Source organism: Convolutriloba macropyga, chromosome 3 (assembly GCF_964194025.1).
Source record: "Convolutriloba macropyga chromosome 3, txConMacr16.3, whole genome shotgun sequence".
NCBI classification, from domain to species: domain Eukaryota; kingdom Metazoa; phylum Xenacoelomorpha; order Acoela; family Convolutidae; genus Convolutriloba; species Convolutriloba macropyga.
This window is the reverse complement of record NC_134470.1, coordinates 41,251,617-41,263,840: the sequence shown is the minus strand read 5'-3', so window position 1 is coordinate 41,263,840 and position 12,224 is coordinate 41,251,617. Positions and strand designations below refer to the sequence as shown.

At 36.9% G+C, this 12,224-nt stretch overlaps 1 protein-coding gene across 1 annotated transcript in view; it reads right to left on the bottom strand.

Annotated features, from left to right (window-relative positions):
• The window catches only part of LOC142336208 (phosphatidylinositol-3,5-bisphosphate 3-phosphatase MTMR6-like), a 192,785-nt gene that overhangs the window by 127,413 nt on the left and 53,148 nt on the right, over positions 1–12,224 (bottom strand). Inside the window, exon 9 of the mRNA XM_075384868.1 lies at positions 4,714–4,846. Within this exon, the coding sequence (XP_075240983.1) occupies positions 4,714–4,846 (133 nt within the window). The remainder of the gene's footprint in view (positions 1–4,713; positions 4,847–12,224) is intronic.

The window sequence follows — 12,224 nt, the reverse complement described above, 5'->3', positions numbered from 1 at the left end:
TTGCGAACCGTATAAAATAGATAAAAGCATATTGAAAAAATGTTGAAAGCTTTATGAACCCCCACTTAAAAACTTTCTGCGACAACATAAAAATGCGTGTTTAAAATATTCGCAGAAATCGTTTAATTAGAGACCCTACTTACACATATAAGTTTTTTTGACTTTAGACTAATTCAAATTAAACGTACGCTTTGAATCGCAAAAGTCATTTTCTTGAGTGAATTAAAATGAAACCACGCGAATGAACTGAAGAATCGCGCTAACATCAAACGTTGACAGTTAACAAAGCACATGATGCGATATGCGCAGAAAGAAACAAACATTAAAAACAATCGAAAATTTTATTTTCGCCAAAATTAGACTTTTGAAAACTGTCAAAACACAACTTTATATTATATTAACATTACGCGTCCTTAGAACGAGTTTACAATAGAAAAAGTAAAAAAACAAAACTACCAAAATCCTTATTACCAGCAGAAAATACAACATCAGAAGGCGCAGAACAGTCATTAGGAGTTCCGTTAGGTTAAAAAGGGACTAAAGAACAACAAACACACAAATGGTACCTGGATAAAAGAAAGCGCTAGTTAAAAAATGTAGCCGATATACTGACCAAAGTTAAGCCACAATAGGAGAGCAATGAGAACTATTGTCTTTGGGGAAAAAACAAGAAAATCAACGAAAACAGGTGAGACTAAAAATCACTAAAAATCAACTAAATCTTTTGAAAAGATGCAGTTTGAAAGTGAAAAAAAACTGGCTATAAAATCAAGTCATTATTTAGATTCGTTTATGACTATTAGCAATCAACTACCAATAATGAGACAGAATATAAGACAAGATCACGAACAAAAATATCAGTAAGGAAGCTAATTGATAAGACAACAAAATGAACTGAAGAGCTGAGAAAGATTCAAAAAGTTAAACATACCCGTCAGATTGCCAGAATAGCTGCGAAAGAATAGACCTGCGTGCCATATAATAGAGATAGAAACAGATACAGATCTAAATTGAAAAAAAAAATCGACGCCGCTCAAAAAACTAGGCTAAAAAACATTCAGCGATAAATTACTAAATCTTGTCAAAATTCATTCCACAGAAGCCTCTTAGCACATATGAGTTCCTTTGACCTTAAATAAATTCAAATAAAACTTAAATTTTAAAGTGCAAAAGTCATTTTATTGAGTGAGATAAGTCACGTATGATCAAAATCTAATCACGCAAACAACTTTTCTAAAGAGAGTGAGCAATGACGTCACGCGCGCAAACGCCGCTGGTGAGAGGAAGAAGTCATTCAGAAAGTTTGACTTTTCCAGCTTTGCTGTGTGAACAAATGCAAAACGAAAAAAGAGCGTCAGACGCCGAAACAAAAAAAACCAAGAGCACCGCAATATAGCTACGCTCAGCTTACAGCTTCGCAGCTATAATAAAAAGTTATTAAATGAAAGTGTCTAAGCCATAGAAATCATTAAAGGTGTGAGGTGGTGAGTGAAAGGGGTTCAAACTCTTTTGAGATTAAGAAAAACCCTTCACACAATGAAATTATGACCTCAACAGTTTGGGTGAATCGCATTACAAGAGACTAGTAAGGCGTAAGGGTCTAAGAGAGCTACTCAGCAATAAATGCTCCCTGGACTATAGCTGTTTATCTCGTCTTTGAGGACAAAAAAATAAAAGGGTGAGATGAAAAATCAGTCGAGCGAAAAATCACATTAAAAATTGATATTTATTATAAACGTTTGGGACCATTTAATTATTAGAGAAACACATGATTCAGGGCTATTTTAATTTTTTAAATTTTTTAAAAAATTCGAATGATTCGTATATCTACGCAGAAGTTGTTAACCAATCATGACAGCTTTGATTTTTGCTTCAACCTTCCCTGAGACAAGGGCAGATCATAGCCGGCACAACGCCAAAAAATCTACAACAATTTTGATAAATGCTGCAGAGCATAGATAGCAGCTTGCATTAGTTTTAGATATGACTTTAAAACTGAAGTTCGTCAGCAATGAATATAAAATCTATGAAACAAGTCAGCTCATAACTCGCTGCTATTAAAATTAGGAAAGGTCACCCGCATAAAAGCCACGAAGTGGCAGTGAAAAAGCGTCATAAACTTAAGAACAAAACCGCTCAACTGAGGTCTGAGAATTCGATCAACAGCTTAAAAAGACATGTCCTGATTGGCAATTCAGAGAACTTAATAAAAAGACCCGGCTACCGTCGCCCTCAGAATAACAGCATTTGATTGTCCACACCGCATACAACTTAGTATGCAAAAACCAAGAAACACTCATCTCCCATAGGTTAAGAAAACAAGAGTAAAAAACATAAATTCGATAACAACATGCCGAAAACCGTTTCTACTACGGGACGTTAGGCAAAAAGCACTGACTTCAAGAAATCCCATGTGAGAGAAAGGAAAAATCATCAGAGTTTGAAATTAACCATTAAATTTGAAAATAAAGAAAGTCAACGAAAAAGGTAACCAAAACTTGAAAACATTAAAAAACTAAAAGTTTTAATCAGGAGGAAGAGTTCACAAGTTATTGATTATTCATGAGAACAATAGCGTGTAATCATTTAATTTTGAATCAATTATCACATAAAATCAACTTTGCTTCAGAAGGGACTAAATACGATCTCGAACTGATGACTAAATTACAAGAGGACAAATAGGCAAAATCAATTTTGTGAACTAAAGCACGGTTTCTAAGTTGTTACAGTGCGTTCGAAAATAAAATACTATTACATAATCCATCATTAGCAAGCCAATTAGACCTGTCAGAAATGGACTGTGATAGGAATACAAAAAAACTACAAGAACGAGCAAAACAGAAAAATTTCATTAATTCGTAAGAGAACCAATGAGACCTAGCAATAAGGAGACAATGTAAAACAAGCAGCAAAACAACAAAAACAGCTAAAACTCATAAGTGAACCAGAATTTCACTTAAAACCAGTTTCTCTAAGTTGTTAAAACAGTTCGATGAAACAGTTCCATTACAGAGACTCAACTACTCCTCACTTGAGATCAAATTAGCCCTGTCAAAACTCTCTGACAGGACAACAAAAACGAGCACCGCTCAAAATACAAAACATATCATGAAAAAATAGTATCTTAATTATATAAAAACCATTAGCTAACCTTCATATTGTAACATTTGAACGCAAGCATTACCTATGGACAGCATTACCTTGTGAAAGAAAATTCTCTACAAACCAACAGAAAAAAAATTTCGCACTCCTCTTTAAAAGCAGTTGGAAAACACCTTAAATCTAGTCTCTCATAGCTATTCATACTGCATCATAGTTATTAAAATTAAGTATTAAATTTTTTGATTTCTCATTGACATAAAAAAGTAAAAAAAAAACTGCTAACAGTTCTTTAGAACATAGCCCGAAGAAGCCGAAACCAACTCGAAAAAACATCTTAAACAAGCAATATATGCTATTATACCAACCAATTTGAAAAGGAAGGAAAAGTAAACACATCAGGAAGTAACTCCTGGTTACAATTTCTTGAAAAATATTCATAAATTGCAATTCAAAAACAAATCAACAACAGATCGCGTGACACTGCTTTTATTTCGTTTACGAAAGGACTCACCATATGGCAGGTATAACAATCCAAACAACGCAAACTGGAAAAGGAAAACGAAGTATCAAAAAATTAAAAGTTTACCAATATTTAAATCATTTGTAACAGCGCACAAAAGCGTTCTTGCAAATATTAAAAGTAAAAAAATGAGAACAAATGAAAAATAGTGTTTCCTTTATTTCAGTGAAGACGAGCATCAAACATTTAAGTTTGTTTCAGAAAGAAAAACTATCAAACCATAGAAATTTATAGATATGTCGATAACAACAAGAACAGGAAAAAGTAGCCAGACAATAAAAAAATTAGCCATGTTCAACTACTTCTCATTAGACAAGGATTAAAACTACTCCTCATTAGAAAAAAATATCAAGAAGAGAGTAGTATCTTAGTCATATAAAAAGCCATTATCTAACCTACACAGTGTAACATTAGAACGCATGCATTACCTATTGAAAGCAGTTGAAAGAAAATTCCCTACAAACCAAAAGAAAATTGTTCACAGTCCTCTTTAAAAGCAGCTAAAAACATACCTTGCCAGAATAATATCAGAACGTTATTATCATTGTCGAGGGGTTACCAAACTATAAAGCGAAGCCGAGTTGTTGATTAACTTCAATCAAGAGGTCATGGATAACAACCGTGTGGTTTTCTTTGCAATTACAACAGTTAATTAACTCACGCCAAACTCCAATTGAAGACTATGTCAACGAGAGATAGTCACACAGTTGTCGTGATCAGACAACGAGTTATTCCTTCCCACTCTTTTGTCGCCATTATTTATATAGCAACAGTGCTGATGAATGAGTGTAATGAACGTGTTATTTCATCGGTGAGTCATTCATTTGTTGTTAGCACAACGAGAGTTGATTACAAGTTGAAAGCGGCAGACGACAAATTAATCAAGCAAAAAACAGCATAAAAGACCAGAGAAGACCATAGGACTAATGTAATTGCTACAAACTTCGTTTGAGAGCAACTAACAAGGCAGGCAAATAGACAGCGGCGGCAGGTTCAATTAGTTTGGAGCATTCAAATATAATTAAATGCAGCCGAAAGAACAATACGGATATTTTCTGGCAACTTTTGAAGTTTAAAACCAGCCAACTTACATTCTAAGACTTTGGATAACGAGGTGCGCATCACATGAACATTCTCGATGTTGGCGAATTCAAATTTGATGAAGTTATAAAACTCTTCTGACTCGTAGCCTTTGCCCTGCATCTTGTTGGCCCATGCATTCACCTACATTAAAATACCGGTTGCGTTGTTACTATAAACCAATTTAATTTACTATTTAAATTGGCGTTTTTTTCAATGCACATGGAACACTCTATTTTGCAAAACTTATCACTAGACATCAAATACCAGATGGCAACGGCATCGTCAACGGTTATACATTTAAACATTTCGTATATATTTTGGCACATTCAGTACTTCACAGCTAGAAGTGGCTGTCCCGATGCTGATATCTCCTGTTTGGAATTCATCAGCTCTATTGAATTTTTCTTACAGAACAGCTTTGCTCTCAACCGAAAAAGAAATCCTCAAATTCGTATTCTCGCAAGTATAAATAAACATAGCCGAAAGATTGCCGGAAAATAGCCGCCGTTGAAGCGCATCGGGATTGAAACAAAAAAGAAAAGTCAGAAATTGACCAATTTTTTTCAATATCCCAAAAATGGGCTAATTTGAAGTGCAGTTTCAGTTAGATTCCAAAACCATACTAAGTCAGATTCTAAACTGAAAGCTAATAAGCTTAATACCAATGGCAGCTAGGAAACACTCTAATAGAGATTTCGGATCTTTTCCGTTTGTTCCCCCAGCTTAGTAAGTGCATTTTATCTGCAACCCCCAGACGCACGCGCGATATTTTTACGCAATGATTTACTATGTAATGACATCTTACTCACGATGAAAAAAATGGCACCCTAAGAACAATAAAATAAAGTGACGACATTCATGATAAAAAATGGCGACATTCTAAGTGTCAAGAAAATGTTCTAATTTCGTCCGCATTTTAATTGAGATTCAATAAACATGGGGAATTCAGCCTCTAAATTGGAAAATTGGCTTAATACTAATAAAAAGTAGCAGTATACTCTAAGAAACTTTAAGAACTTAATGAACTAAATAGTAAGTCGTAGTAACCGCGCTTTATTGCATTCTCCCGTTTCGTATTACTTTGCTTAATGACATTAAAATTACTCTCGTACATTTGCAGAATCTATTCCAAACTCCATTCAGACTTGCGACTAAAATTTCAAGTTTTACAAAAATCGCAAAAATCAAATTGCTAAAGTTTTTGATAATAAAATGTAGAAAACCATTCCATGGCCAATAAAACTTTTCAAACTATTATCAAACCCTAGAGGAGGTTTCCTGGCACCTAAGTTTGGAAAAAAAACAAATCATGACAATAAATATCAAAAAATTGAAAAAGCAGGTTTTGTTAAAAAAACGCAAAAATTCGTGATATCAAAATGTTGAAAACCATTTCATTACCACTAGAAACCATGTAGTAACTAATTATCAAACCCTAGAGGAGGTTCCATGGCTCTTGAGGGATCAATTTTAGCAATCAAAAAATTGCTAAAATTTGTGATATTAAAAACTTGAAAAACATCCAGTGCCAAAAAAATGTCAGTAACTTGTTATCAAACCCCCTAAGGAGCTTTTCTGACTGCTGTGGCAGGAAAACTTGTATAATGACAATAAACGTCAAAACAAATTTAAAAAAGCAGGTTATGTCAAAACAAGGCTCCAATTCGTGATGTTAAAATGTTGAAAATCATTTCATTACCCCTAGAACCTATGCTGTAACCTAATATTAACCCCTAGAGGCGAGTCATTGACAACAAGGCTGCAATCACTCAACAAATGCCAAAATGTTCAAAAAAACCTTGATAAAAATTAAGAAAATTAGTATACATTTGCTTTTTTTGTTTGAATTACCGAAACCTATAGCTCTTAAAATGTCCATAAAAAGTAATCATTTCTTGCAGAAGACCTTTACCAACATTTACAAACCTCAATTTCAGACTTGTTCAACAAAAAAGTTGAAGAAAGACGAAAAAACGCAAAAAAAACTGCAACAATTTCGGCTCAAAAACTACAAAATGACCTTTTAACCTTGAAATACGGCCTTCCCAGTAGCGTCACTACTTTAAGCACATAAAGGACTAATAAACGCGGCTAAGAGCCTCTAATGAAATTTGATTCCCGCTGAGCTTTACCTGTTTATCCCGTTAAAGATCAAAGTAATGAAAAAAAGTGTGAAAACACCATACAAAAAAGACAGCACACAATACAATCCACATTGGGATTGAAAGAAAGAAATTAGAAAAAGAGATAGGAATTGACAGTTTTGTTGTCAAAGTGACCTTATTTGATGGGTAAATTATGCATATTCGGTTAAATTCTAAAATTACACTAAATTCAGCTTCTAAACTGAAGACAGTAAAGCCAAAACTAATTTCAGCTAGCAATCGCTCAAATGAACTTTTTTAACCAAATGCATTATGACTTAAGGACGGGCTTCACATGTTTATCCTCTTTCTTTTGATTTTGATCTTTTGACTTGAACCGTATTCACTACATTACGTAATTCAATAGGTGAAAGAATTTAAACGAAAACCGACACCGACTAATGTCGGAAGAATTGCTCTGGAACGACAGGCGGGTGCAAAAACATTTGACCCCACCACAATTCGAACGACTGCCCTCCCGCTTCATAGCTATGTGCCAACTGTGCTACTTGTCCCTAATTTTTGGTATGCTACAAACCGACCTTATATTAGCAACAAGCTTTACTTCGGAGTGAGAGCAACAGACATCACTCAAAAAAGACAACGTGAAAAAGTCACTTGAGAAGTCAAAGAAGGTTCTAGAAGAAAAGCGCAAAATCGTTCAAGAGCAATTTAAAAATCCATTCAGTTCAAAAAGTGAGTGAAGTAAGTCAGACGTGAAGCTTGAAAATCGTGACTTATGTAAAACGAAATTTTTTTAAAAAGGAGAGCTCCTAAATAATAGCCGTTGAGAGGCTGACGGCGGCTAACAGAAAACAAAAAAAGTAAATACAGAAGACAAACTGCCGCATGTGAAGAAAAAACCCAACAGCGAGAAAGCGAATTGTTGTGCAGACAAGATTTTCTGACTCTGCTTTAAAATTAGAGCGAAAAATTTCACGCCGCAAAACCACTAGCGTTTTCACTCCACTTCCTGTTTGGGCGTGACCAAAATCGTCACTCCAATTTGACTTCAAAAATCATGAACGATTTCGAACAGATCTTAAAAAGAAGGACAGCGCCGCACTACAATTCAAATTCTTTGAAATGTAAAAAGACAGAGCACCAACACAATCCAATTCTGGGATTTTAAAAAAGGAGAGCGCCTAAATAATAGCCATTGAGAGGTTGACGGCAGCTATTAAATAGTAAAACAGTAATGACATCGTTAGAGCGTGTTTTAGAGCACTATAAAGCATTAGAAGGAAAAACGAAAGAAATTTAGTGGTAAATCTTTAAACTGCCTCCCAATAAGCCCGCGGCCTAAATTCCGAATGAGAGCAACTTCTGTCACGCAAAAATCAAAAATTTAAGTCTGAAAAAGTCACTCATAAAGCCATATCGCTCGAGCGCCATAATATTGAAGAACAAAACTGCCCAAAAATTTGCCTAAAAAGGCACAAACTTCTACAATTTAAACAAACTTCTACAAACTTCTACAAGTTATCATAACACCTCTGCTTCGCCTCGGAGTTTGATAACTTCTCGGTGGCGATAACAACCGTGTGGTAATTTTTTTAATCAACACCTGTTGCGATCACTTCAAAATTGAACACAATATTTTTGGTTTTTCGTTTTTATTTTTTGTGGACAATTACATTTTCAAAGGTAAGTGATATTTATTCGGATCTGTTCTTCGTTTTGTCCTCATGCGCCCCCCTCCCACACACACACACACACACACACACACACACACATACACACACGCACACACAAACACACATGCACACACACAGACACTCACATACACACACAAGCACTCACACACACACACGCATACACAGAGACACACACATTCACATACACACACGAAAACACACACACTCACACACACACACGCACGCACGCACACACACATACATACGCATGCACGCTCACGGACACATGCCCGTACACACAAAGAAGACACATCACTCACACGCAAGCTGAAACCAAGCCACACGCTCAAAGCAACGAAAAAAGGTGTGAAAACACCATACAAAAAAGACAGCACCCAATACAATCCAAATTGGAATTGAAAGAAAGAAATTAGAAAAAGAGATAGGAATTGACAGTTTTGTTGTCAAAGTGACCTTATTTGATGGGTAAATTATGCATATTCGGTTAAATTCTAAAATTACACTAAATTCAGCTTCTAAACTGAAGGCAGTAAAGCCAAAACTAATTTCAGCTAGCAATCGCTCAAATGAACTTTTTTAACCTAATGCATTATGACTTAAGGACGGGCTTCACATGTTTATCCTCTTTCTTTTGATTTTGATCTTTTTACTTGGACCGTATTCACTACATTACGTAATTCAATAGGTGAAAGAATTTAAACAAAAACCGACACCGACTAATGTCGGAAGAATTGCTCTGGAACGACAAGCGGGTGCAAAAACATTTGACCCCACCACAATTCGAACGACTGCCCTCCCGCTTCATAGCTATATGCACTGCCAACTGTGCTAATTGTCCCTAATTTTTGGTATGCTACAAACCGACTTTATATTAGCAACAAGCTTTACTTCGGAGTGAGAGCAACAGACATCACTCAAAAAAGACAACTTGAAAAAGTCACTTAAAGAATGTTCTAGAAGAAAAGCGCAAAATCGTTCAAGAGCAATTTGAAAATCCATTCAGTTCAAAAAGTGAGTGAGGTAAGTCAGACGTCAAGCTTGAAAATCGTGACTTATGTAAAACGATTTTTTTTAAAAGGAGAGCTCCTAAATAATAGCCGTTGAGAGGCTGACGGCGGCTAACAGAAAACAAAAAAAAGTAAATACAGAAGACAAACTGCCGCATGTGAAGAGAAAACCCAATAGCGAGAAAGCGAATTTTTGTGCAGACAAGATTTTCTGACTCTGCTTTAAAATTAGAGCGAAAAATTTCACGCCGCAAAACCACTAGCGTTTTCACTCCACTTCCTGTTTCGGCGTGACCAAAATCGTCACTCCAATTTGACTTCAAAAATCATGAACGATTTCGAACAGATCTTAAAAAGAAGGACAGCGCCGCACTACAATTCAAATTCTTTGAAATGTAAAAAGACAGAGCACCAACACAATCCAATTATGGGATTTTAAAAAAGGAGAGCGCCTAAATAATAGCCATTGAGAGATTGACGGCGGCCATTAAATAGTAAAACAGTAATGACATCGTTAGAGCGTGTTTTAGAGCACTATAAAGCATTAGAAGGAAAAACGAAAGAAATTTAGTGGTAAATCTTTAAACTGCCTCCCAATAAGCCCGCGGCCTAAATTCCGAATGAGAGCAACTTCTGTCACGCAAAAATCAAAAATTGAAGTCTGAAAAAGTCACTCATAAAGTCATATCGCTCGAGCGGCATAATATTGAAGAACAAAACGGCCCAAAAATTTGCCTAAAAAGGCACAAACTTCTACAAATTAAACAAACTTCTACAAGTCATCATAACACCTCTGCTTCGCCTCAGAGTTTGATAACTTCTCGGTGGCAATAACAACCGTGTGGTAATTTTTTAAATCAACACCTGTTGCGATCACTTCAAAATTGAACACAGTATTTTTGGTTTTTCATTTTTATTTTTTGTGGACAATTACATTTTCAAAGGTGTGTGATATTTATTCGGATCTGTTCTTCGTTTTGTCCTCATGCGCGCCCCCTCCCACACACACACACACACACACATACACACACACGCACACACACATGCACACACACAGAGACACTCACATACACATACACACACAAACACGCACACAAACACTCACACACACACGCACACACAAACATACACATACACACACAAACACGCAGAGACACTTACACACGTCCGCACGCACACACAATTACACACATTCAAAAGCACACACCCATACACACAAGCAAGCACGTACGCGCACACACACACACACACACACACACACACACACACCAACACGCACACACACACGCACACATACACGCACGCACGCACACACACACAATTACACACATACAAAAGCACACACACACACATATACACACACACGCACACACATACAAACACACAAACACGCACACCCACACAGTCACACACGCACACACACACACACACACACACACACACACACACGCACACACACACACATACACACAAACACGCACGCACACACACGCACGCACACACACACACAATTACACATACAAAAGCACACACCCACAAACACACGCAAGCACGCACGCACACACACACACGCACACATACACGCACGAACACACACACACACGCACGCACGCACACACACACATCAAACATACCACACACAAAACACTCACCACACACACATACTTACACACACACACAGGAACACAAACACATACCCACAGAGACACACATATGCACACGCACGCACACACAAGCACGCCTACACATACACACACCACACAACACACACACCACACCCACACCCAACACGACACACACACACAAACACACTCACACGCACGCACGCACGCACACACACACACACACACACACACACACGTACACACACCCACACAAATGCACACACAAACATACGCAAACACACACGCACGCACAAACACAACACACACACACCACACCACTCCACTCATCACACACACACACACACACACCTCACACACACACAACACACCACAAGCTTTTTTAGACTACAAGTTTATCAAAACTGCGCGCAAACAGCCAAAGTACAAAGTGGCCACAATGAGGCACTTGACTATTCCACGCCTAGCGCTTCAAGCGTCTCTTCTTGCAGTTCGACTAATAAAGAATATTGTGAAAGAAAACTTGCGAATCATAAATTCTGTTCTGGACTGACTCAACAACAGCACTTCAATGGCTTAACAGTGCTAATCAAAAGCGGCAAGTCTGTGGAATACATAGTTGCAGAAACTCTTGACACTCTTGATGTAACTCAGTGGCAATCTGTCAGTGGGTTCAACACGAGCTAATAACGGAACACGAAATATATGCACTGCCAACTGTGCTATTTGTCCCTAATTTTTGGTATGCTACAAACCGGATTTATTTTAGCAACTAGCCTTACTTCGGAGTGAGAGCAACAGACATCACTCAAAAAAAGACAGCGTGAAAAAGTCACTTGGGAAGTCAAAGAATGTTCTAGAAGAAAAGCTCAAAATCGTTCAAGAGCAATTTAAAAATCCATTCAGTTCAAAAAGTGAGTGAGGTAAGTCAGACGTCAAGCTTGAAAATCGTGACTTATGTAAAACGATTTTTTTAAAAAGGAGAGCTCCTAAATAATAGCCGTTGAGAGGCTGACGGCGGCCAACAGAAAACAAAAAAAAGTAAATACAGAAGACAAACTGCCGCATGTGAAGAAAAAACCCAATAG